The sequence below is a fragment of the Pristiophorus japonicus genome, chromosome 18, assembly GCF_044704955.1.
Source record: "Pristiophorus japonicus isolate sPriJap1 chromosome 18, sPriJap1.hap1, whole genome shotgun sequence".
Taxonomy (NCBI): Eukaryota; Metazoa; Chordata; class Chondrichthyes; family Pristiophoridae; genus Pristiophorus; species Pristiophorus japonicus.
Genome location: NC_091994.1, coordinates 37,311,680 through 37,337,009, shown reverse-complemented (window position 1 = coordinate 37,337,009; position 25,330 = coordinate 37,311,680). Strand labels below are relative to the sequence as shown.

Genomic DNA, 25,330 nt, shown 5'->3' with positions numbered 1-25,330 from the left:
GCAGGTTTCAGCAATATACCTGTAGGATTTGTAACGTCAGTGGACACTTGGCCAGGATGTGCAAAAAGGCTGTAGCGAGGCTAATCTGCGAGACAGAGGAACCAGACGAGGGGTCTGCAATGCAGGATGATGCCTGGGGAAAAGCCATGGATGCTGAAGTTCAGCGGGTTCATGTGGCTGTTGTCCACAGCTCATACACTAAAACGCCACCCATGATGATGAAAGTTTTATTGAATGGCATTCCGATGCGCATGGAGCTGGATACGGGAGCTCGCCAGTCACTTATGAGCGCCCAACAATTTGAGAGACTATGGCCACACAGACCTAGCAGGCCCAAACTGGAACGCATTGCCACGCAGCTATGGATGTACACCAAAGAGATCATCCCAGTGCTAGTCAGTGCAAACTTGATGGTAACACATAATGGATCTCAGAACCGGCTGCCACTCAGGATCGTCCCGGGAACTGGCCCCGCGCTCTTGGGGAGGAGTTGGTTAGTCGAGATGAATTGGAAATGGGGGGATGTGCATGCCATTTCATCTGTGGAGCGAAGTTCATGCTCACAGGTCCTACAAAAATTCGGGTCACTCTGTCAACCTGGTGTTGGAATGTTCAAGGGCACTAAAGTAGTGATACGCATCACTCCGGACGCCAGACCAGTGCACTACAAAGCCAGAGCGGTGCCGTATGTGATGCGTGAAAAAATTGAAAATGAATTAGACAAGCTGCTCACAGAGGGCATAATTTCGGCCGTTGAATTCAGCGACTGGGCAAGTCCCATTATTCCTGTCCTTAATGTAGATGGCTCGGTCAGGATTTGTGGCGACTACAAAGCCACAAGACCAATACCCGCTGCAAGACCAATACCCGCTCCCGAGAGCGGAGGACCTTTTTGCCATGCTGGCAGGTGGCAAGCTGTTCACTAAGTTGGACTTCACTTCGGCCTACATGACTCAGGAACTGGCTGAAGAATCCAAGCTTCTGACCACCATCACGACGCACAAGGGATTATTTGTCCACAACAGGTGTCCATTTGGCATTCATTCGGCGGCAGCTATCTTTCAGAGAAACATGGAAAGCTTGCTCAAATCCATCCCTGGAACAATCGTATTCCGAGACGACATCCTTATAATGGGTCGTGACACCGAGGAACACCTCCACAACCTGGAGGAGGTGCTACGCCGACTGGACCGGGTAGGCTTCAGTCTGAAAAAGGCCAAGTGTGTGTTTTTGGTCCCAGAGATCGAGATTTTGGGCAGGAGGGTTGCCGCAGACGGGATCCGGCCTACAGAATCAAAAACAGAAGCGAGCTACCGGGCGCCCAGGCCCGGCAACACGTCGGAGTTGCGATCATTCCTGGGACTTTTGAACTATTTCGGGAACTTTCTGCCGAACTTAAGCACATTGTTGGAGCCATTACACACGCTCCTGCGTAAAGGTTGTGAATGGCTTTGGGGGGACTGTCAAGAACAGGTTTTCAATAAGGCGAGGAACCTGCTGTGTTCTAACAAACTGTTGACTTTGTATGACCCCTGTAAAAAAAACTCTCTCCTATCCATGATAAAGAAATGTGTCCTGACTGGGGATTGGGCGCCCGCACACGGGGCGTGCCCCGAAGAGGTCAGACCGTTTCAGAGACGGATGGATGAGCTCTCCATCCAAGCCGGCTGCCTGCTATGGTGCAGCCGGGTGGTCATGCCCCAGAAAGGAAGGGAAGCATTCATCAGGGAACTCCACAGTGAGCTCCCTGGCATCGTGCTAATGAAGGCCATTGCCCGGTCACATGTATGGTGGCCGGGGATTGACTCAGACTTGGAACACTGGGTTCGCAGGTGCACGACGTGTGCCCAGCTGTGCAATGCCCCCAGGTAGGCCCCACTCAGCCCATGATCGTGGCCCACCAGGCCATGGTCACGTATTCACGTAGACTATGCGGGCCAGTTCATGGGGAAAATGTTCCTGATAGTTGTCGATGCATACTCGAAATGGATCGAGTGCATCATATTAAACTCGTGCACGACATCCATCACCGTGGAGAGTCTGCGTATGGTTTTCGTGACCCACGGCTTGCCGGACATCCTGTGTTTCACCAGCCATGAATTCCAGGAGTTTATGTCGGGCAATGGTATCAAACACATCCGGACAGCGCCGTTCAAGCTGGCTTCCAATGGCCAGGCGGAACGTGCGGTCCAAGTCATAAAACAGGGCATGCTACGCATCCAAGGTCCCTCCCTTCAGTACCACCTATCGTGCCTCCTGCTGGCCTACAGGTCCCGCCCGCACTCGCTCACGGGAGTCCCACCAGCAGAACTCCTCATGAAATGCACGCTTAAAATGTGGCTGTCCCTCATTCACCCAGCCCTGGCAGACATTGTTGAAGGCAAGCGCCAGTCCCAAACTGAGTTCCATGATCGAAACTCAAGAGGGAGGTGTATAGAAATGGATGACCCAGTATTTGTTCTTAACCATGCTTTGGGACCCAAGTGGCTTGAGGGCACAGTAATTGGCAAAGAAGGGAATAGGGTCATAGTAGTCAGACTAAACAATGGGCAGATATGCCGCAAACACGTGGACCAAGTAAAGAAAAGGTTCAGCATAGACACGGAGGAACCTGAAGAAGAGCATGAGATGTCACCCACACCACTGCCAGTGGACGAGCAACGAGGACAGTCCACAGCATGCACAGTCCCTGCGGCCAGCCCGGACAGGCCAGAATCACCTCAGGTGACAGAGACGCATGACAAGGCTCAGCCACCAGAGCTCCAACTGCGGCGCTCCACGAGAGAGCGTCGACCACCTGAAAGACTTAACCTTTGACCCAAAAAGACGTGGGGGGGGGAGGTGATGTCATGTATGCAACCATCATGCAACGGTAACCTTCATATAACTGTAACCTTCATGCAACTCCTGTACACTGTACACTTATACTCTAGAAATGCACACCCTGACCACAGGGGGTGAACTTGTGGGAGACACTCCTCACCTGGGTTTCCAGGTATAAAAGGGGAGGTCCCACCCAGGGTCAGCACTCCGTGGTCCTGGGAATAAAGGTTAAGGTCACGTAGTGACTGTGTCTGCAGTATATGCCTCGTGTGATTTTGTAGTACGGTGCAGAGACACCACAAGAACCTCCAGTTTATTTGCCTGATTAACGTCCACTTAACCGCTGAAATGACATATAACGCCCAGATATCGCCCATTTTGGCACAAAATGGAAACTGACGGGCTTTTTTTTTTTAAGGAGACTTTTCGCTGTGCGTTATTTTCCCCATGTGCTTAATGCCGAGAAAAAATATTACCGCCCGCCCACTTTTTTTGGACGGAATCAGCAGAATGGGCAATTTCAACACCCATATTATCGCCCAGCATTATTTTCCTCACGGACTTAACGGCGAGATTCAATAATAACGCCCGGTGAGTGTTTTTTGTCATAAAGCATATTTACCCAAACTAGCGGCAATGGAGTTCGCCCACCGTCAATTTCAACACCTCGCACACATATCGCCCAGAATATCGCCCGCTCAAAAAACCGCCCACAAAAAGTGGAACTGACCAGGTCAGACGCCAGCGGTGTGGCTGGCATGTGTTAAGTCCCACTCTTATGTGAGGAGCTGATATCGGAAAGATTTTCCTGAAAGAGTGCTGATGTGAGTGACAACGCTGACACACTGCTGTGTGTGTGCAGCTCAGACATCAATGGTGCCCATCACCTTGGTGCCAGTTAAAGTTTACGTTGATTGATGTTAAGTTGTATTTAACCCTTTCACGGTAAGGAATCACCAGTGTGTAACAGTCCAGCTATCTGAGCCAATGCGCAACAAGGTTATGTTCAATAACAAAAGTTTAATACCAACATTGGTCTGAAATCATAAGTTCACAGCCAATAATACCCAACCCCCGCCCATATCCCACTTTTTCCACCATTGACATAAATCACATGGTCAACATGTCCAGCAACGCAGAATACAAAGACAAAGCAGGAGCGTGGTCCCCAGCCCCCATACATTGCAACAAATTGCATACACCCAGATGGAGATATAACACAGCCAACACCCGTGCACATGCACCTCGCTTTCCTTTCCCCCTCTGTTTCTTCTCCCCACCTCTATCCCTTCCCCTCCTCATTCCACGGCGCCTGGCCGAGGAGCTCTTCAGGCGGTGCCTCATTGGGGGGGGGAATGAAGGCAGATCCATTGGTTGGACGGGTATGGGAGCGGGGGGTGCCGAGGAGGCAGCAGTCTCTGATGCAGAAATAGGATCTTGGTCTTTGCTTGCATCTGTCGTTCGCAGTGGTGGTGCCGAAACTAGGAATGGAATGCTGCGCTCGGGGACCACTGGGAAGGCTGTGGCAGTAGTGTTCCTGGCTATCACATCCAGGGACTCCGCCATGCGCGGAATGTACTCGGACATGGTGGCCAGGTGTCGGGATATGCCCCCCAAAGCTTCGATGAGCTGGTCACCAATGTCTACAGTCCTCCTGGACAACTGAACCATCTCTCCGCTGTCATGTCGCGTTCGTGGAACAGACTTGCCACGTCCACGAGGCCTCCGTGGGGTCAGCGCCGTCCTGAGGACAAATGGGGTGCCCTGGAGAGGTGCTTGGGGCCGGCAACTCCAGAGTGGAAGCGGGAATGACCGGAGGACCAATAGATGGCCTTGGGGTGGAATGGGTTCTGGAGCGTGGCGATGCAGGTTCTTCAAAGTCCACGCTCTCATCCATCGAGAACAGACCCAACGGATTGACGGGCGACAACTGGAGCTCCCCAGCACCAGATGTAGTAGGATCGTCTGCCGACTCCTGCCCCGCGCCCCCACCTTCTGGCCTGTGGCCTTGCCTGGGGCCGCGATGCTGGCTGAGCTGCAAGACACAAATTAGGTTATTAGAGGAGAGGGGGGTGCTAGGGTGACAAGGTCCAGTATATACACACAGCATATGCACGACAAAAGCATCACCACTCTCAAAATCATCGCAAACATCACATTTGATGACCATCAACACATTGTGGATTGCAATGATTTTCATTAGGCCAGCATTATTTCTATGACACTTTTAGAAATCATCTAGCGTATATGATTGGTCGGATACGAGTTGGTGTGGTATCTATTGACTTTACATCACGCAATGGTGTAAGCTTTACTCACGTGGCATCACTTCAGGGTCTGCAGATGCGTCCATGGGTGCTTCCCCATGAATGCTAGCACTCGCTCCTCCATGTCAGTGATGTCGCTGGGGACTGGTGGCCCCCCACCTGTTCGCCTCTGCATGGACCTCATCGTCAATAGCTTCTTCTGTAAAAGGTGACAGGACGACATGGCATGAGATCATTGCATGATATCATTGCTAGGTACTGTCACAGAGACTAAAACAACACATAACCGGCAGATGTAATCATGATTATTATCATTCTTTACCTAAAGATGTACACCGTGACCGTAAGCTTTGAGTAAAACACTCCTGGTAAAAGTGCAAGACCTCACATCTGCTGATAGTCATGAGTGACTGTTACAAATCAAATTATATAAATACATAAGTGTATGTAAATCAATGTAATACTTACTCTTGCGGATCCCACAAGGTCGTTCCATCGTTTGCGGCATTGGTTGCTCTCACGCACCTCGTTGGTTGCCGACGAGACCACCTCTGCTATCTCGGCCCAATTCCTCTGGTAGGCCTTTGGGGTGGGCTTCCCACACCCTCCCCATGTCAAATCATCCCAGCTTGACTTGACCTCCTGCAGGAGGGAGGCATTTGCCTCGTCTAGGAACCTCCTGGCTCTTTTGCGCCCTCCAATGTGCTCCTCTCCCACCTCATTGCTCTCTCCAGCGTCAGTCTCCACAGCATGCTGTGATGCCTCATCCTCTCCCTCCATTATATGGCAAATTCGGTCAAATATGTGGCTGTTAACAGCTAATTTTTGTTTGCCTACTTGCTGTGAAGCTCTAAAGTCATCCTCCTTCCTCCCAAAGCAGCCACACCACACCCAGCCATGCCTTCAGTCTCTGAGCTCCCCCTCTCTCTGGCTTCTCTTCTGCGCATGTCATGGTGACCCTTGACCTCCGGAATCGCGGGAATCGAGCACTGCCATGCCATTGCTAAGGACGGCCACACTTTACGGCAGAAGGTCAAAGAAATGTAACACTACCGCCCATTTGATATCGCTCGCGGTGACACCCATTTTCAAAAATGTAAACTAGGTGTTTTGAGAATGGGCGAGAAGCCGGCGATCTGAAAACCCTTTTTTACTGGCCATGCCAAAAATAACGGCCATTTTTAGGCGATAAGCACAAAAGTGGAGGTTCTAGCCCATGAAGCCAAAGCAGGTGGTTGGAGTTAGGATACAGATCGGCCAAGATCTCACTGAATGGCAGAACAGACTCGAGGGGCTGAATGGCCTCCTTTTGTTCCTATGTTCCTAGTTCTGTGCTCACTGTGCAAATCCAACAGTTGCTGACATCGACATTAGCTCCACCTCTCCACATTTTAAAGACCCGGACCTTCAGTCTTTTCCCCAATAAAAACAAATCTGAGTTTTTCCACATAACCGAGATTCCTGAATCTGGGAGCTTTTATGCTTGAACAATATCTAAGAAATATAAAATAATTTGCCAGGTGAAGATTTCAATTTGTTACCCATATTAGTTTTGTATTTCATATTAATCTTGGAGCAGCAACAATGCTGGCGTTGGAACCGATGTGCTGAGCTCTATCTAATAGTTCATATATTAATATGGAAACCCTACCTTTTATCAGTCTTCACTTTTTGAATTTTCTGTTCTTCGAAGCTCATATTTAAAACACGATGGATTTTCTACAAACAGGAAAAGATGGTGATCTCCTATTGTGTCAGTTATTAGCATTTACTGTACTTGTAGAGTTATTTTCACTCACAAAGGAACAACAAATAGATTACAAACTAAGTAAGAAAAGTGAGCAGCCGAAAAAAAATCCTTTTTTCCCCTTTTCAAATGTTGCTCCCCCCTCTGTTCAAGATGCCCATGCCAAGATTACAGCAGAGCCTGATCCCAGCCTCACCCATAGATGCACTTCCTGGCAGACAGTGATTGGGAGCAGGGCTCTGACTGACATACCCTTCCCCAACCCTCCCCCATCCAAGGATGCTGGGATTAATACTATGACCCTACCTGGGATCAGTGAGCTCAGCATTAGGCTGTGGATCCTCAAGGACCTGGGAGATTCATAGTCTGTAGGGCTCGGTTACATAATGAGATGAGGGTAACTGGGCAAACTGCTCCCAAGCTTCCACTTGTGTCTCATTCCACCTCGAGTGACTGTTGCCCACTCAATGATGTGGGGATGAATTGAGTGCATGCCATCTGCTCGCGCTCCAACATTGCCCGACTTCACTGACTCTTTCCTTATTTATTTGTTACTTTCCTCCCCTTGGGCTGGAGGTGTCTGTCTGAAAGTCCTACCTGGCTTGTGTGGAGCCAGTACTTAAATCTTTTCCGCTTCCTAATCCTCGGCAGGATCAGCCTGTAGACGATGTGCTCCCCAACAGTCGTCAGTAAAGATCCAGCGAAGCCCAGGCACAGTAAAACAAACAGCCCCGAGAAATGTCTGATGCCCATTTGTAACGTCTGCAAAACACATATTTCAGATTTTAGTCTCATAGAAACATAGAAAATAGGTGCAGGTGTAGGCCATTCGGCCCTTCGAGCCTGCACCACCATTCAGTATGATCATGGCTGATCATGCAACATTAGTACACCAGTCCTACCTTTCTCTCCATACCCCTTGATCCCCTTTAGCTGTAAGGGCTACATCTCGGAAGATAACCTCTTGTTTAGGCTGGCGCAGATATAATGGTAAGTGCTGCAGGGAATCGAATATGGCCAGGGTGATCTCCTGGACTAGTTTGAATCACCTGGATGGGTCGGAGAGGAATTTTCCCCCATTCTTTTCCCCCAATTGGCCTGGGTTTTTAATCTGGTTTTTGCCTCTCCAGGAGATCAATATGGCTCCGGTTGGGGTGGAGTGTCGAATGTTTTGGTGCAAGGGATGTTGCAGTTGTGTGGGGCGGACTGGTGGGGCTGGGTGCTCTTTACCATTCCGCCATTGTTCATAGGTTTATATGTAATCTTCAGGGCTGCTGACCGAGAGCTGCGTGGCTCTTTGTCGGCTGGCGCGGACACGATGGGCCGAAATGGCCTCCTTCTGCGCTGTAAATTTCTAAGTGAGCTGGGGAGGGGGCCGGGTGGTGCAGTGTATTAGACAGTGGAATAGACTCTTAACTTTCCTGAGGTGCACTACACAAAAGCCGCAAGGGAATGTTCATCGGTAGATTCATAACTTCTGTACTCCGGGAGTCACAGTAACTGACGGAGCCAATCCCCCACATGGGGAATTTAAATCCGCTGATTAAACTGCAAATCAGCAGTTGACACATTACAGCTAAAGAGGTGACCGAGAGGTGACCTTACAAGACACAAAAAAGATACAAAAAAGGTAGATTCAGAAAATTACTTCAAACTAAACTGTGACAGTAGGATGAGGGGATACAGACTCAAACTAGTCACAGTCAATTGTAGGACTGATGTCAGTGAGATCTCCCACACCGCAGAGTGATCAACACGTGGAATGGTCTTCGGATTGAGTAGTGAAGGTGGAAACATGGAATCATGTAGAAACAAATTGTATACTACAATGTGGCGAATGTTGAATCTGATGGTACTTAGTGGTGAACAGTCTTCTATAAATACATTAACAATAAGATCCAACCTTGTGAATAATTTTGAGCCAAATCAAATGAGGGAAGACGGGAAACAAAAGGCCCTTGGGTTTCTCACCTCTGTCACTTCAAAGGTCCGTTTTCCACATGGGACCACCTTGTACCACTTGTCGTGCAGCATATCCATGAATCCGTCAGATTTGTAGCGACTAATTAATTCGGAAATGTTAGAATTTAGTCCCAAGTTCTGGGGCAGACCGATTCCATACCCTGTGGAGACAAAAGCCTTTTAAATATAAATCTCCACCAACAGCAGTGTGTCCTGAAAAAGATATTCGAACAAGCAGAGGTTTCTCAGGAACCTGAATCCCTATCCCAAATTTCAAACTATACCAATTTATGAAATCGGTAGCTGGCACAAACCAGGTTGCCATAGCACAGGGTTTTAATCTGTGGCTTTTCAAACATGAGATAAAGAACCAGTCAATCTGTTTAACTGGTTAATTAGCCAACACTGGATGTTGAGGGAGGGATGTTGGCCAGGACAGCTGGAGAATTCGCTGCTCTTCTTCAAATAGTGCCATGTGATCCTTAATGCCCACCTGAACAGGCAGGCATGACTTCGGTTTAAGTCTCATCCGAGAGATGGTATCGCTGACATTCCGCACTCCTTCAGTGCCATGTTGAAGTGTTAGCATTGATTATGTGTGGGAATTCTGGAATGTGGCTTGAACGCTCGACTCAGAGGACCGAGTGTTACTAACGGAGTCATGCTGACACTGGGATATTTATTGGTTAAGTGATTGACTGTAGAGTTGTATAATATGTAAGATTAGGTATTATGTTGTGTATCTGTAATACAGTATAACAACAACAACTTGTATTTATATAGTGCCTTTAACACAGTGAAACACCCAGGGCGCTTCACAGGAGTATTATGCAATAAAAATTTGACACCGAGCCGCATAAGTAGAAATAAGGGCAGGTGACCAAAAGCTTGGTCAAAGAGGTGGGTTTTAAGCAGAGTCTTAAAGGAGGAAAGAGAGGGATACTGAGTCTCTAAAGACAGAAGGAGGATGTCTAATCTGTTTTGGAGTGATTTGTACTGTTTAGTGCCTAGCTGAAAACTAGGAAGCTCCTAGAAAGAATGTAAATAATATTTTGATTAAAAAGACTCTTGTGTCTGACTCGAATGCTATAAGAATCCAGTGCGTGAAAAAGTGCACCATTCAATGTTTCTGAGTTATAAGAACGTGGAGCAGGAGTGGGCCATTAGGCCCCTAGAGCCTGTTCCGCCATTTAATATCAAGGCTGATCTGATCTTGGGCTCAGCTCCACTTCCCTGCCTGCTCCCCATAACCCTTCACTCCCTTATCGCTCAAAAACCTGTCTATCTCCATCTTAAATATATTCAATGACCCGCCTCCACAGCTCCAAGGGGCAGAGAATTCCACAGATTTATGATTCTCAGAGAAGAAATTACTCCTCATCTCAGTTTTACATGGTCGGCCCCTTATTCTGAGACTATGCCCCCTAGTTTTAGCTTCCCCTATGAGTGAAAATATCCTCTCTACATCCACCTTGTCGAGCCCCCTCTTATCTTATATGTTTCAATAAGATCACCTCTCATTCTTCTAAACTCCAATGAGTATAGGCCCAACCTGCTCACCCTTTCTTCATGTCAACCCCTTCATCTCCGGAATCAACCTAGTGAACCTTCTCTGAACCGCCTCCAATGCAAGTATATCCTTCCTTAAATAAGGAGACCAAAACTGTATGCAGTACTCTAGGTGTGGCCTCACCAACACCCTGTACAGTTACAGCAGGACTTCCCTGCTTTTATACTCCATCCCCTTGCAATAAAGGCCAACATTCTATTTGCCTTCCTGATTACTTGCTGTACCTGCATACTAACTTTTTTTGTTTCATGTACAAGAACCCCCAGGTCCCTCTGCACTGCAGCATTTTGTAGTTTCCATTTAAATTTGCTTTTTTATTTTTCCTGTCAAAATGGATAACGTCACACTTCCCCACATTATACTCCATCTGCCAAATGTTTGCCCACTCACTTAGCCTGTCTATATCCCTTTGCAGACTTTTTGTATCCTCCTCAGAACTTGTTTTCCCACCCACCTTTGTATCTAGTTACTGAGATATTGACTGCCTTATACACATCACAGAACAGCAGCTTCTTACCTTCAATTGCAAATGGCTTCCCGACTGTTATCAGCTTACAGTCTGCATCAATGGACACTTCGTAATCCAGCAGAGCCTTGTCCATGATGAACGCATCCAGTTTTGATGGATCCATCCTGAAATTGAAAACAATAGCTATTAAAAGTGAGATCTCTGTCTTGTTTCAATAGTGAGCTGTATAGACCAGGTTCCATCCCTGTTCTCCATCGAGTTATCGAATCTCAGCTGATGCAGCATTTAAGTCTCTGCAATTGTCAGCGTGGCTCAGTTGGTAGTCCTCTCGCCTCTAGGTTCAAGCCCCACTACAGATTTGAACACATAATCTAGACAAACATTTCAGTGCAGTACTGAGGGAGTGCTGCATTGTTAGAGGTGCCATCCTTTGGGTCACTCCATGAGAGGCGTGAATTCGGGCCCAGAAGAGGCGAGGGCCCTGGGACAGCACGGGCCAGTCCACACTACAATATGTGTGCGCACTAGGTCTGTGCAGCAGAGCTGGTCTTCAATCGTCTTGGTTAATCCTTGCCACTGGACCGAGACCTAGCTCCGTCAAGCCCATGGTGGCTGGTGTGCAACGGCCACCACACGTTAAAAAATATCCATGTACAGGTATCTTCCACCCTTCAACATGTAGTTCGAGACCTGGAATATCAGGTCCTTCATTGAAACACCTGTGAACTCATCCCTTTTTGGCGTGGAAGCAAGTCATCCTCAATACGAGGTATCGCCTATGATGATGATGATGATCCTTTGGGTACGTCATTAAACCAAGATCCTCTCTTACACACACTTCCCTGTTAAAAAAAACACTTAATTCAATAATTTTGAAAAACAACGGAGCGGTAATGGATAGAAGCTGCAGATAAATATTTAACCGTTTGGTTGACTGAATGGTACAGATGCATCCTTCGGAAATTGGGTACATTGCACATGCTCCCAATCTGGATTCAGTGAACAGTCACAAGTTCTGGGCCAAAATAACAAGTCCAGGGTCTGTTTTTTGTGGAACGCTGAGGCCTTCAAGTGAAAACTTTAATTCAACAGATAAATGTAATCATGTTGTGAAATATAAAAATTATTTTGGAATTTTTAAATTTTGTTTAAAACTTTATTTTAGACAATAGAAAATTCAGTTACTTTGGTGAAAAAAATGGCAGACATTTTTTTTTCAGAAAGCATTTTGAGTGATTGTTGAGAAGATAATGGCTCAGATTTTGCGGTCAGTGGCGAAGGAATGGCGCTCGCCATGCACTACACTGACAGCTGCCCACAGAGTTTTCACAGGCTTTAGAGCAGAGACTTGCTGTCATCGGGCGTCTGATCCAGCACGACGCCCTCTACAGGGGATCTGTAGCATCTGTGACCAAGTCAAGCATCAGGGTGGCTCATCAACCAATCAAATTGAAGAACTTCACTGAGACATGCAGAGTCTAAAGCAGGAAGTATAAACCAGGAAGCATAAATTAGATTTAAATCATGTACAGAAAGCAAAATAAAGATGGGAAAGATAGATGGGATTAAGAGAGAGATAAGAGAGACAGACAGAAAAAGTTTTAAAAAATCAATATTCTAAGTTTTTAAAAAAAATCTCCAAATTCTGAAGGAATGAGACTCCACACTTGTAAAATTTAATTTTCAGGGCCAGAGACGTTGTTTGGCAGTAATTATGACTTATCACACTGTTACAAATTCACTTACACCTGAATGCACTAGCTCTAACTTTTTCTGCCTTATTTAGTGGGTAACTAGTGGGTAAGTACCACAACTTCACGTCCTTACATTGATTTCAATGCCGAGTCTATCGCCGAGGTACTGTTATGGGGCAGCCTGTGGAGGAGCAAGGTAACTTGGACCGCAACTTCCGGAATTCCACGTGTAATTGCGCATGTGCGTACTCCAGAAGTTACTGTCCGATTTACTCCATAATAACGGTGAGCAGTTTACTTCCCCATTAATCTCATCGCAAATCTGGGCTAATGAAGCATCAAATGATGGTGTAACATTGGAAATCCTAGTAGAGAGCCAACTACTGAGGTTGCAGAGAAATGTAATATATAAATGTAATATGTAAATTTGGACATTTTTATACTGGAAATGTTTATATAGCAGTTTTCAATGGAATGCAAAGCTTATGTAAGAACCTTTAATATATTATACAGACAACTCTCGATTATCCGCACACGGATCCAACGAGAAACCATTGTAACGGGATTTAATATTTCGGCCCGGGAAGGCATCAGGCCGCTGACATCGGTCGGAGTCCTTTCAGCCTGGGAAGGCATCGGGTTTTAACTTTGTAATGTCAATCGCTCTAACGAAGAAATCGTTTACCCGGCATACCCCAATCCCCGAGGGACCCACATAATCAAGAGTTGCCTGTAGATATTGTTCTATTCTGTTGACACTTGTCTCGCAATGTCTATGAATGTAGCTGTGTGAAAACTAAACTATCTGCTCAGCCAAAGCATCTCTCCGGGAATTATTTCCTATCAAAGCATTGTAAATTTACAATTTGCCGCATTTGTTAATGAGTTCAGTAAATAGAACAATCAGGGAACTTCCTGTACTTGACGACAGATACAAATGTTAGACCAATATTGATACACTGTTGTGTCATAATCATATTGCCAGGCTGCTTACGCCAGATGTGCTACCCCATCTAGGGTTGTTGGAACATTGAACCTTCTTGTGTATTCGTGCATCTCAGGAAAACTCTTCTTCATGTAGTCTTCAGCACTGCTCTCTCGCACTGTCCCAAAGTGGAAACCCTGGGATGGATGGTGAAGCTGAACAACAAATACAACAAAACTGAATTAGACTTTGAGAAGTGACACCTACCCTCCATATACTTCCCTTTGCCAGTTTTCTCCCCATTTCTCCTGACCCCTGCTAACTCATCAGATGTTATCTTGTCTTGACTTGGGTGTGGGGGGTGGAGGGAGAAACGACATACCTGATTTTATTAATATGCACTTCCAAGACAGGACAGCGAGACACCTCCCTGAATTCCTAACCTCCGTGTAGCTGTATCTCTCTCTCTCCCTTCCAAGTGTATTCCAACTCACATTGCAGGCTGTACAGCTCTGGGGTTTCCATAGGAGCACAAAACTAAGGAAGAACTTGCATTTATAGAGCACTTTCCACAACCTCAGGTCATCCCAAAGTGCTTTACAGCCAATGAAGTACTTTTGAAATGTAGTCACTGTTGCAATGTAGGGAAACTCAGCAACCGATTTGTGCACAGCAAGCTCCCACAAGCAGTAATGTGATAATGACCTGATAATCTGATTTGGTGATGTTGGTTGAGAGATAAATATTGGCCAGGGCACCAGGGAGAAGTCCCCTGCTGTTCAGCAACAACTTGGATTTATGTATGTAGTGCTTTCACAGATAGAAGTAAGGAAAAGGGACACTGAGCCAGGTAAAGGAGAATTAAGGCGGCGATTGGTCAAGCTGAATGAGTAGCTGTCATACAGTAAGCAGACAGAGGGAATGTATTGATATTTAATGTCCCACAGTGTACCAAAATTGTTCACAGCTGTAAATTTATCCAGTAAAAGTCCAGCAGAAATCTGAAGGCTAAATTTATAAATTTGTGCTGCTGGCACAAAATGTGAATTTGTAAAATTACCCCGTTTTTAGTTTTCCTTTTTGTTCCCTATTCATTAAATTTCAACCCCCTTGGCATCAGGCAGATGATCCGACTCCCTTGCACAGTTTGGTTCGCGGTGAGGTCGTCTGCCGAAAATGATTTCACAGCCCTCTGGCTTTGCATTGGGTGCAGTATAACTCAGGTCTGGTGCAAAGCCACTTTTAAATGCACCCAGGCAGTCAGTCGGTCACCTCAGGCAGTTTATAAACTTATGCCATGGTTATGGACATCCCTACCTGCATTCTGAAACATTAACAATTTACCAGCTATAGAGTGGAGCTCTGTGCAAGACCCCAACCTTGCACAGAGCTCCACTCTATGGCCGCCTGATCCCTAGCATACTGAATTTAAAAGCCCGGTCTGCAGTGACAATTCTTTCCATGGCCTTTAGAGCCCCATGTCTGCAATCTTCTCCAACCTTACACCCCATCCCATGGTCTTCAGTCTCTGGCCTCCTGTGCATCCCATCCAACTTCCACTCCACCATCAGTGGCAAAACCTTCAACCACCATGGCCTACTCATGGAATTCCATCCCTGAACACCTCTACTTCTTGCTCTGCCTTCCACAGTCTCCACAAAACTATAATTTCAGACATGCCTTTGGCCATCTCTCCCATTACTGCTCAGTATCTGTTTCTTCTCTAGTCCTACAACCCTTCGAGAGCTCGGTGCTCCAATTCTGGCCTTTTGTGCATCCCCGATTTTAATCGCTTCACCATTGGTGGCCGTGCCTTCAGCTGCCAAGGCCCTAAGCTCTGGAACTCCCTCCATAAACCTCTCTGCCTCTTTACCTCGTTCTCCTCCTTTAAGACGCTCCTTAAAACCAAGCTTTTGGTCATCTTATCTCCTTATGTAGCTCAGTGTTACATTTTGTTTGGTAACGCTCCTGCGAAGTGCCTTGGGACATTTTATTATGTTAAAGATGCTGTATAAATACAAGTTGTTGTATAGCTGTAGTCACCAAGTTGCACATTAGTATATGAGCATAGATACTGGGTAACCCACACAGAGAGGCGAAAAGAACAGGGAGTTCAGGCATGCAGTTGGGACAAGCACGGAGTGATCAGGGAATCACAGAGACGGAAAGCAACAAATTATTTGAAACAGTTCGCAACACAAGTTATTCTAAATACAGCAGAAGCTGGCCTCTTACTGAACATTAATAAAACCTCTCAGATAGCCAGGGAGCATTAATCATAATTGGAATCAGTCACAGACTCGGAAAATATTTGTGAATTGAATAATAATGTTGAGCATTGCAACACCATCGATAAATTATGTTTAATAAATAACAAACAAGCTAAAATTCAGGAAAACAAATCTCACTTCCAATAGATGCAGCTATTTAGATCTGTTTAACCAAACTGGAAGAGAAAGAAATTATCAGAATATTAAACTATTTGAATGCTTGTGATGCCGCGCAGAATAAAACAATATTCTTGATTCTGGCTATTTGTCGCTGATTTTTATTTTTGCAGGTTCACAGCAGTGCATGCTGGGTACTGTGTCACTGCTGCCAGGACCAAATGGTCATTTGACTCGGGTGGGAATCACGGCCGAGCCCAATCCTGTCCTCACCCAAAGTCCACACATGCATTTTCCAGCAGAGGCCACTGAACAATGATCGGAAGCAGGAACATTGGCTGATTTTCCTCTCCCTCCTTCCCAAGGTATGCTAACTGCTGTCCAACTGCAATCAACATAACCCAGGGATCAAACCTGGGATCTTCCTGGTCTGCAAGGGTCAACTGCACACCAGAATGTGTTTTCGATCTCTGAGCCATCAGGGTAACATTCCGTTCAGTTCTACTCAGTCACATTGCCTCTCGCATTTCCAATCTCTTCCTCTGATAAATATTTACAAATTAATTTAGTAATCGAGCTGTGTATCAAGGCTCCAGTCAACCTCTGTCATGGTTTATCTAATCTGCTGCTAGCATGCAACATAACGGAGGTGTTTATCATCCTATATCTATTAAACTTGTATTCCTGTCATGTTTCATTATTTCTGCAGTGTCGTTTCACACAGTCACCTCTGGGACTAAGATTCAAACCGAGCCAAGACTAGAGATAGTGGTTGCATCATAAAATCGCAGAGTGTTGCAGCACAGAAATAGGCCTTTCAGCCCATTGAGGCTACACTGGAGTTTTTCTCCGCATGACCCATGTAGTCGAATGCCACTCTCTTGCTCACTCCCTACACCTTTTAAGCTTTTTCAAGCAACTACCTAATTTCTTTTTAAGAGAATTTATGGACCCTGCTTTAACAATGGTTTGTGGCAGAGAATTCCACAGACTTACCAGCATCTGGGTAAAGAACTTTTTTTCAAAGCTTCCCTTCAATTCTTTTTGGTATTATCTTAAATTTGTGCCCTCTTAATTATCTTCTCATTGACCAGTGTAAAGAATCTATATCACTAATATATTTATCTTATCCTAATTACTCATAATCTTGAGGTCAACCTAAGCTTTAGTGAAGAAAGCCCTAACTTCTCAAGTCTCTCTTCATAACTGTAACCCCTTATCCCTGTAGCATCTACACTGCACCTTTCCCATTGCTTTTATATCCTTCCTATAATGGGCGCCCTAAACTGCTCACATTACTCCAATTGTGGCATAATTAAGGATTTGTACAAGTTCAACATTGCTTCCTTGATTTTGTAATTTATGCCTCTAAATACAAAACCAAGGCTTCTATTTGCCTTTTTCTGACTTTATTCACTTGCAAATCCACCTGTAATGGCCTGTGTATCTCCACACTATGGTCCTTTTGCCCTTTCCATCATTTAATATCTTACTTCCTAATAGTAAATAAGTCCTGCCTCAACATACCCCCCATCCCACCCCCCCACCCTCATCCCCAGTGGAACAATACTCAACACATCTCTCCAGTCCAGGAAATGTCCTTTTACTCCAAATCCTTAGCTTTCAGCCCATCAACCATCTCTTTAACCATGTGGCCACATTCCTCTTAATGCAATGCAGAAATAGTACATTTTCTGGCATTGTATCAAATACTATATGACAATTCATATAAACCACATCCAATGCATTCACTTTACCTTTGCAAAGAATGTTATTAAGTTGATTGGGAACCACATAGCTTTGAGAAATCCGTGCTGTTTGATCCTGATTAGCTTATGTTTCTGCAAGTGCTTCGTGGTTTCCCCCCATATTGTAGACTCGAATGCTTGGACTGTCCTTGGGCTTCTCCAGATCTCCCACTGTAACTTCGCCGGAAGATCAACCGAAGCCTCTCCAAGGTTTCCGCCATTCTTCTGTCGAAGTTATGGTAAGAGATTGAGAGAATCCCATGGAAATTCTAATCTAAGAAGTTTACAAACAACTGAAGCAAGACTAAGTGACTATTCTGGCTTGTTCCAGTGTCCTCTTTTGAAGAGAGTGTGCTACAATTGTAATCCTCTCGCACAATATTCCTTTCCATAGAATTTTGGAAATGACACTCAACTATTTCTAAACTAGATTCCTTCAGTATCCTCAGATTTAAATCAGTGATTTGTCTACCAAAAGTATAAACTACTTTAGTACTGTTTCTGTTTGAATTGTAACCTCTACTAACAGCTCTACACCCATTTGTGGTAGTTCCACAATCACCATATTCACTTCCACTGTGAAAACTGAGGAAAAGTACTTAATTAATACCTCAGGCTTTCCTTCACTCTGCAATACGAGCGTGCCTCCTTCATCTGAGAGTTGCTCAACACCGCTATCCTGACTATCTCCTTCCAACCAAAGTAGCTGAGGCATACAGACCAGGATGGCCTTGGGCTCAATCCCTGTTTGTGCTGTGTTTGCTGATCTCCACTGCTCTGGGATAGGCTCAATACCTTTGGGTTAGAGAGGGGATAAATCAACCAGGATTCTTGCTCCTGATCATATCCATCACCCTTGCTGGAAAGTACGCATGATGAATGATCACTTGGGTGAAGTACCGGAGGGTGCCTGGCACTGTGGAAAAGTAACCCAGCAAGGGACCATTGTCACCAGAAGCAGAGGGGGGCAGGGGGCAAGAGAAAATAAGAAAAAAAGTTTTCATGCTAGATGAATTTAGCTAAGGTCAGTTTAGAGGGAGTTTTATTCTGTATCTAACCTTTGCTGTGTCTGACCTGGGAGTACTTGATGGAGTAATGCAGAAGGAACAGTGGCAGACATTTCAGGAGGTATTTCATAACTCTCCAACAAAAAGATATTCTAGTGAAAAGGAAAGACTTTAAGAGAACCATCCATGGCTAACTAAGGAAGTAAAGGATGGTACCAAATTGAAAACAATGGCATACAAAGTGGCTAAGATGGGAGGCCAGATGATTGCTGGTTTTTAAAAATTTCCCAAAGGACAATTAAAGAAAAAAAGAGGGAAGATAAATTATGAGAGTAAACTAGCAAAAAATATAAAAACAGATAGTAAGAGACAGGTATATAAAAAGGAAGAGAGTAACTAAAGTAAACATTGGTCCCTTAGAGGATGAGTCGGAGGAATTAATAATGGGGAACAGGGAAATGGCAGAGACTTTCAACAAATATTTTGTATTGGTCTTCACAGTAGAAGACACTAAAAACATCCCAATAGTGGATAATCAAGGGGCTGTAGGGAGGGAGGAACTTAAAACAATCACTTTTACAAAAGAAAAAGTACTCAGTAAAATAATGGGACTAAAGATGGACAGGTCCCCTGGACCTGATGGCTTGCATCCTAGGGTCTTAAAAGAAATGGCTGCAGAGATGGTGGATGCATTGGTTGTAATCTACCAAAATTCCCTGGAATCTGGAGAGATCCCAGCGGGTTGCAAAACCGGAAATGTAACGCCCCTATTTTAAAAAGGTGGCAGACAGAAAGCAGGAAATTATAGACCAGTTAGCCTAACATCTGTCATTGGGAAAATGCTGGAGTCCATTATTAAGGAAGCAGTAGCAGGATATTTGGAAAAGCATAATACAGTCAAGGAGAGTCAGCATAGTTTTATGAAAGGGAAATCATATTTGACAAATTTGCTGGAGCTCTTTGAGGATGTAATGAGCAAGGTGGGTAAGGGGGAACCAGTGGATGTGGTGTATTTGGATTTACAGAAGGCATTCGATAAGATGCCACATAAAAGGTTGCTGCACAAGATAAAAGCTAACGGGGTTGGGGGTAATATATGAGCATGGATAGCGGATTGGCTAATTAACAGAAAACAGAGAGTCAGGTTAAATGGGTCATTTTCCGTTTGGCAAACACTAACTTGTGGGGTGCTGCAGGGATCGGTGTTGGATCCTCAACTATTTACAATTTATATTAATGACTTGGATGAAGGGACCAACTGTAATGTAGCCAAATTTGCTGATGATTCTGGGATGGGTGGGAAAGCAAATTGTGAGGAGGTCATAAAAAATCTGCAAAGTGATATAGATAGGCTAAGTGAGTGGGCAAACACTTGGCAGATGGAATATAATGTGGGAAAGTGCGAGGTTATCCATTTTGGCAGGAAAAATAAAAAAGCAAATTATTATTTAAATGGAGAGAAATTTCAAAATGCTGCAGTACAGAGGCACCTGGAGGTCCTTGTGCATGAAACACAAAAAGTTGGTATGCAGGTACAGCACATAATCAGGAAGGCAAATGGAATGTTGGCCTTTAATGCAAAGGGGATGGAGTATAAAAGCAGAGAAGCCCCAGGGTATTGGTGAGGCCATACCTAGAGTACTGCACACAGTTTTGGTCTCCTTATTTAAAAAGGGATATACTTGCATTGGAGGCAATTCAGAGAAGGTTCACTAGGTTGATTCCTCAGATGAAGGGGTTGACTTATGAAGAAAGGTTGAGTAGGTTGGCCCTATACTCATTGCAGTTTAGAAGATTGAGAGGTGATTTTATTGAAACATATAAGATACTGAGGGGGCTCGACAAGATAGATGCAGAGAGGATGTTTTCCTTCGTGGGGGAATCTAGAACTAGGGGACATTGTTTCAGAATAAGGGGTCGCCCATTTAGAACTCAGATGAGGAGGAATTTCTTCTGAGGGTTGTAAATCTGTGGAATTCTTTGCCCCAGAGAGCTGTGGAGGCTGGGTCATTGAATGTATTTAAGGTGGAGATTGACAGATTTTTGAGCGATAAGGGAGTAAAAGGTTATGGGGAGTGGGCAGGGAAGTTGAGCTGAGCCCAAGATCAGATCAGCCATGATCTTATTGAATGGCGGAGCAGGCTCGAGAGGCCAAATGGTTTCCTCCTGCTCCTATTTCTTGTGTTCTTATGCAATGAACTTTACTAAAATATGCTGTACCTGACCTGGGAGTACTTGATGCCGAAACTAGGTGCCTGGAATGGGAAAGTTCATGTTTAGCACAGAACTCACAAACATTTATAAAAAAAACAAATGATAAGGAATATGTAAAAGTTTAACAACAACTCTGGATTTTATAAAGGGCAGAATATTGCCGCTGGAATTTTGGACAAGTTAAGGTTTGTGTAAGGAAGACCTCAGGGAGCTATGAAAGAAGAAAGACTTGGATTTATATAACGCCTTTCACGACCACGGGACATCTCAAAGCACTTTGCAGCCAATGAAATACTTTTGGAGTAAAGCCACTGTTGCAAAGTGGGAAACGCGGCAGCCTATTTGCACGCAGCAAGCTCTCACAAACAGCAATGTGATAATGACCAGCTAATCTGTTTTTGTTATGTTGATTGAGGGATAAATATTGGCCAGGACACCAGGATAACTCCCCTGCTCGTCTTCGAAATAGTGCCATGGGATCTTTTACGTCCACCTGAGAAAGCAGACAGGGCCTTGGTTTAACATCTCATCAGAAAGTTGCCACCCTCGTGCAGCACTCCCTCAGTATTGCACTGGAGTGTCAGCCTAGATTTATGTGTTCAAGTCTTCTGACTCAGAGGTGCGTGTGTTATCTACTGAGCCACAGTTATGTTCAGGAAGTTGACTCTTGAGGTAACATGGTTGATAAAGGTTTCAGCATGGTGTGGGAGAGGGAGTGGTGGAAGTGGAAGCAAGCGGTCTGAGTGATCAACAGCATATAAGGTTCAAAACTCAGCCCTGGGACAAAGGTGGCACTGTGATTGCACATGGTCTGGTTTATTGCCCTGTAGGCAGATGAGGAAGGGAAGTTCAGAGCAAGTGAATTAGATTTTTGGCAGTAGCCAACTAAGATGGCTTCAGTTTTGTTAATGTTCAACTTGAGAAAATCTAGAAGACCATGAGGTAGAAATTGCAGAGAGATATAGGGACCGAAATTCAGGGTCTGAGAGAGACCCGCTGATGCCCGTTTGCAGCGGCCATTTCTAAAAATCGAATGGCTGCCGCTCTGGGGTCAACAGGCCGACCCAATCTAAATTCAGGTCGGGTATTTTTCAGCCTGTTCCCCATCCCGCCCAAGTAGATGCACCGCTGAATTAAAATTAAATAAATACTTACCTATCCATTTTCAGCTCCATCCGTCGATCCCCCGCCATGTTGATTGACAGCGGCAGACAGCCCAACCAACCCATTTTCAGCCAGTCAGCCTGGCTTTGATTCTACGGCTCAAAAAAATTCACAAAGTCCTGAAAATGGATCTACTCACCGCACCAAGAGTTCCAGTGGTGAGCACCAGTTAATAGCGCATAGGTACGTCAGCTTTCTGGTGCATCTGAATATCGGCCCCGTAATGTCTGGACTTGGTTGGGCAGAGGTTGGGAGGGTATGAGGAAGGAGGAGATTGAGGATGAAGAGGTGATGGTCATTGAGGTAGTCTCTTTGAGTTGGAGGAAGTCTGTAAGACCCTCATTTTTTGCATGTAGGTGAGGATTTGACGTCAGAGGAGTCAGTTGGGCACAGAGAGGATTCTCAGATCATCCTTAACCTGGGATAGTTGGAGAGGAAGACATGGGACTTCTTCAGATGGTCACATCAGATCTGACAGTGGATAGCCTGACCAGTCATGCACCAAGTGCACTGCAGTCTGTGACCTTTGGACTGGAGGGTTTGGAGATGGGTGCCCTACCAGGGTAATGGGGAGGCTGAGAGACTGGGAGTGACGATGAGGGGGTGATGGTATCAAAAGGCACACCCAAAGCATCTGTTGAGAAAGTTGGCAGCAGAAGGGGTGTTGTGGTGGGTGAATGGCCAGTGGAGGAGGGATTGGGAATTAGAGAATGTACCAGTGAGGGAACTACAGGGCATTTGGTACAGGGATGTTGAGTGGGTTAGGTGGGCAGGCAGATGTGGATGTTGAAGGAGACAAGGTAGTGATAGAACAAAGCCTTGCCAATGTTCAAAATCTCAGAAATGGTGAAGACTTCAATGACTGGAAAGGTGGAGGGGGTAGGCATAGTTGAAATTACTGTTCCGTGGTGCTTCTCGCAGCAGTCAGAGGTCATGCTGTTCCCATGAGGTGGGAATGCTGTGGTGTAAAAGTGGGGGAAGGGGAGCGCATGTGCAGTAAAAGAATTTAGAAAGCCGTGTGGAAGAGACGTTTGCAAAGAGAGTGAAACACATGTTTTTGATTGATTTCTGGAAAGTGAGTAAATAGTAGGATAACATAGAAAATAGGTGCAGGAGTAGGCCATTCAGCCCTTCGATCCTGCACCAGCATTCCATATGATCATGGCTGATCATGCAATTTCAGTACCCCATTCCTGCTTTCTCTCCATACCTCTTGATCCCTTTAGCCGTAAAGGCCACATCTAACTCTCTTTTGAATATATCTAACGAATTGGCCTCACAACTTTCTGTGGTAGAGATCTCCACAGGTTCACAATTCTGAGTGAAGAAGTTTTTCCTCATCTCGGTCCTAAATGGCTTATCCCTTATCCTTAGACTGTGACCCCTGGTTCTGGACGTCCCCAACATCGGGAACATTCTTCCTGCATCTAACCTGTCCAATCCCATCAGAATGTTATATGTTTCTATGAGATCCACTCTCATTCTTCTAAGTTCCAGTGAATATAAGCCTAGTCGATCCAGTCTTTCTTCATATGTCAGTCCTGCCATCCCGGGAATCAGTCAGGTGAACCTTCGCTGCACTCCCTCAATAGCAAGAATGTCCTTCCTCAGATTAGGAGACCAAAACTGTACACAATATTCAAGGTGTGGCTTCACCAAGGCCCTGTACAACTGCAGTAAGACCTCCCTGCTCCTATACTCAAATCCTCTTGCTATGAAGGCCAACTTGCCATTTGCCTTCTTCACCGCTTGCTGTACCTGCATGCCAACTTTCAATGACTGATCTACCATGACACCCAGGTCTCGTTTCATCTCCCTTTTTCCTAATCTGTCACCATTCAAATAATATTCTGCCTTCCTGTTTTTGGTACAGTGGATAACCCCTCATTTATCCACATTATACTGCATCTGCCATGCATTTGCCCATTCACCTAACCTGTCCAAGTCATTCTGCAGTCTCTTAGCATCCTCTTCACAGCTCACACTGCTACCCAGCTTAGTGTCATCTGCAAACTTGGAGATATTACAATCAATTCCTTCGTCCAAATCATTAATGTATATTGTAAATAGCTGGGGGCCCAGCACTGAACCTTGCGGTACCCCACTAGTCACTGCCTGCCATTCTGAAAAGGACCCGTTTATTCCTACTCTTTGCTTCCTGTCTGCCAACCAGTTCTCTATCCCCGTCAATACATTACCCCCAATACCACGTGCTTTAATTTTGCACGCTAATCTCATGTGGGACCTTGTCAAAAGCCTTTTGAAAGTCCAAACACGCCACATCCACTGGTTCTCCCTTGTCCACTCTACTAGTTACATCCTCAAAAAATTCTAGAAGATTTGTCAAGCATGATTTCCCTTTCATAAATCCATGCTGACTTGGACCGATCCTGTCACTGCTTTCCAAATGCACTGCTATTACATCTTTAATAATTGATTCCAACATTTACCCCACTACTGATGTCAGGCCAACCAGTCTATAGTTCCCTGTTTTCTCTCTCCCTCCTTTTTTAAAAAGTGGGGTTACATTAGCTACCCTCCAATCCATAGGAACCGATCCAGAGTCTATAGAATGTTGGAAAATGACCACCAATGCATCCACTATTTCTAGGGCCACTTCCTTAAGTACTCTGGAATGCAGACTATCAACCCCTAGGGATTTATCTGCCTTCAATCCCATCAATTTCCCGAACACAATTTCCTGAATAAAAGGATTTCCTTCAGTTCCTCCTTCTCGCTAGACCCTCGGACCCCTAGTATTTCCGGAAAGTTATTTGTGTCTTCCTTCGTGAAGACAGAACCAAAGTATTTGTTCAATTGGTCTGCCATTTCTTTGTTCCCCATTATAAATTCACTCGATTCTGAATGCAAGGGACCTACATTTGTCTTCACTAATTGTTTTCTCTTCACATATCTATAGAAGCTTTTGCAGTCAGTTTTTATGTTTCCTGCAAACTTACTCTCATACTCTATTTTCCCCCTCATAATTAAACCCTTTGTCCTCCTCTGCTGAATTCTAAATTTCTCCCAATCCTCAGGTTTACTGCTTTTTCTGGCCAATTTATATGCCTCTTCCTTGGTTTTAACACTATCCCTAATTTCCCTTGTTAGCCACGGTTGAGCCACCTTCCCTGTTTTATTTTTACACCAGACAGGGATGTGCAATTGTTGAAGTTCATCCATGTGATCTTTAAATGTCTGTCATTGCCTATCCACTGTCAACCCTTTAAGTATTATTCGCCAGTCTATCCTAGCCAATTCATGTCTCATACCATCGAAGTTACCTTTCTTTAAGCTCAGGATCCTAGTCTCTGAGTTAACTGTGTCACTCTCCATCTTAATGAAGAATTCTA

General features: G+C 45.1%; 1 protein-coding gene across 1 annotated transcript in view; it reads right to left on the bottom strand.

Moving 5' to 3' along the window:
• The window catches only part of grin3bb (glutamate receptor, ionotropic, N-methyl-D-aspartate 3Bb), an 87,477-nt gene that overhangs the window by 5,773 nt on the left and 56,374 nt on the right, over nt 1-25,330 (bottom strand). Inside the window, exons 4-8 of the mRNA XM_070860857.1 lie at nt 13,527-13,672; nt 10,887-11,002; nt 8,809-8,960; nt 7,435-7,599; nt 6,742-6,809 (exon numbers count right to left, since the gene is read on the bottom strand). Coding sequence (XP_070716958.1) covers nt 6,742-6,809; nt 7,435-7,599; nt 8,809-8,960; nt 10,887-11,002; nt 13,527-13,672 — 647 coding nt within the window. The remainder of the gene's footprint in view (nt 1-6,741; nt 6,810-7,434; nt 7,600-8,808; nt 8,961-10,886; nt 11,003-13,526; nt 13,673-25,330) is intronic.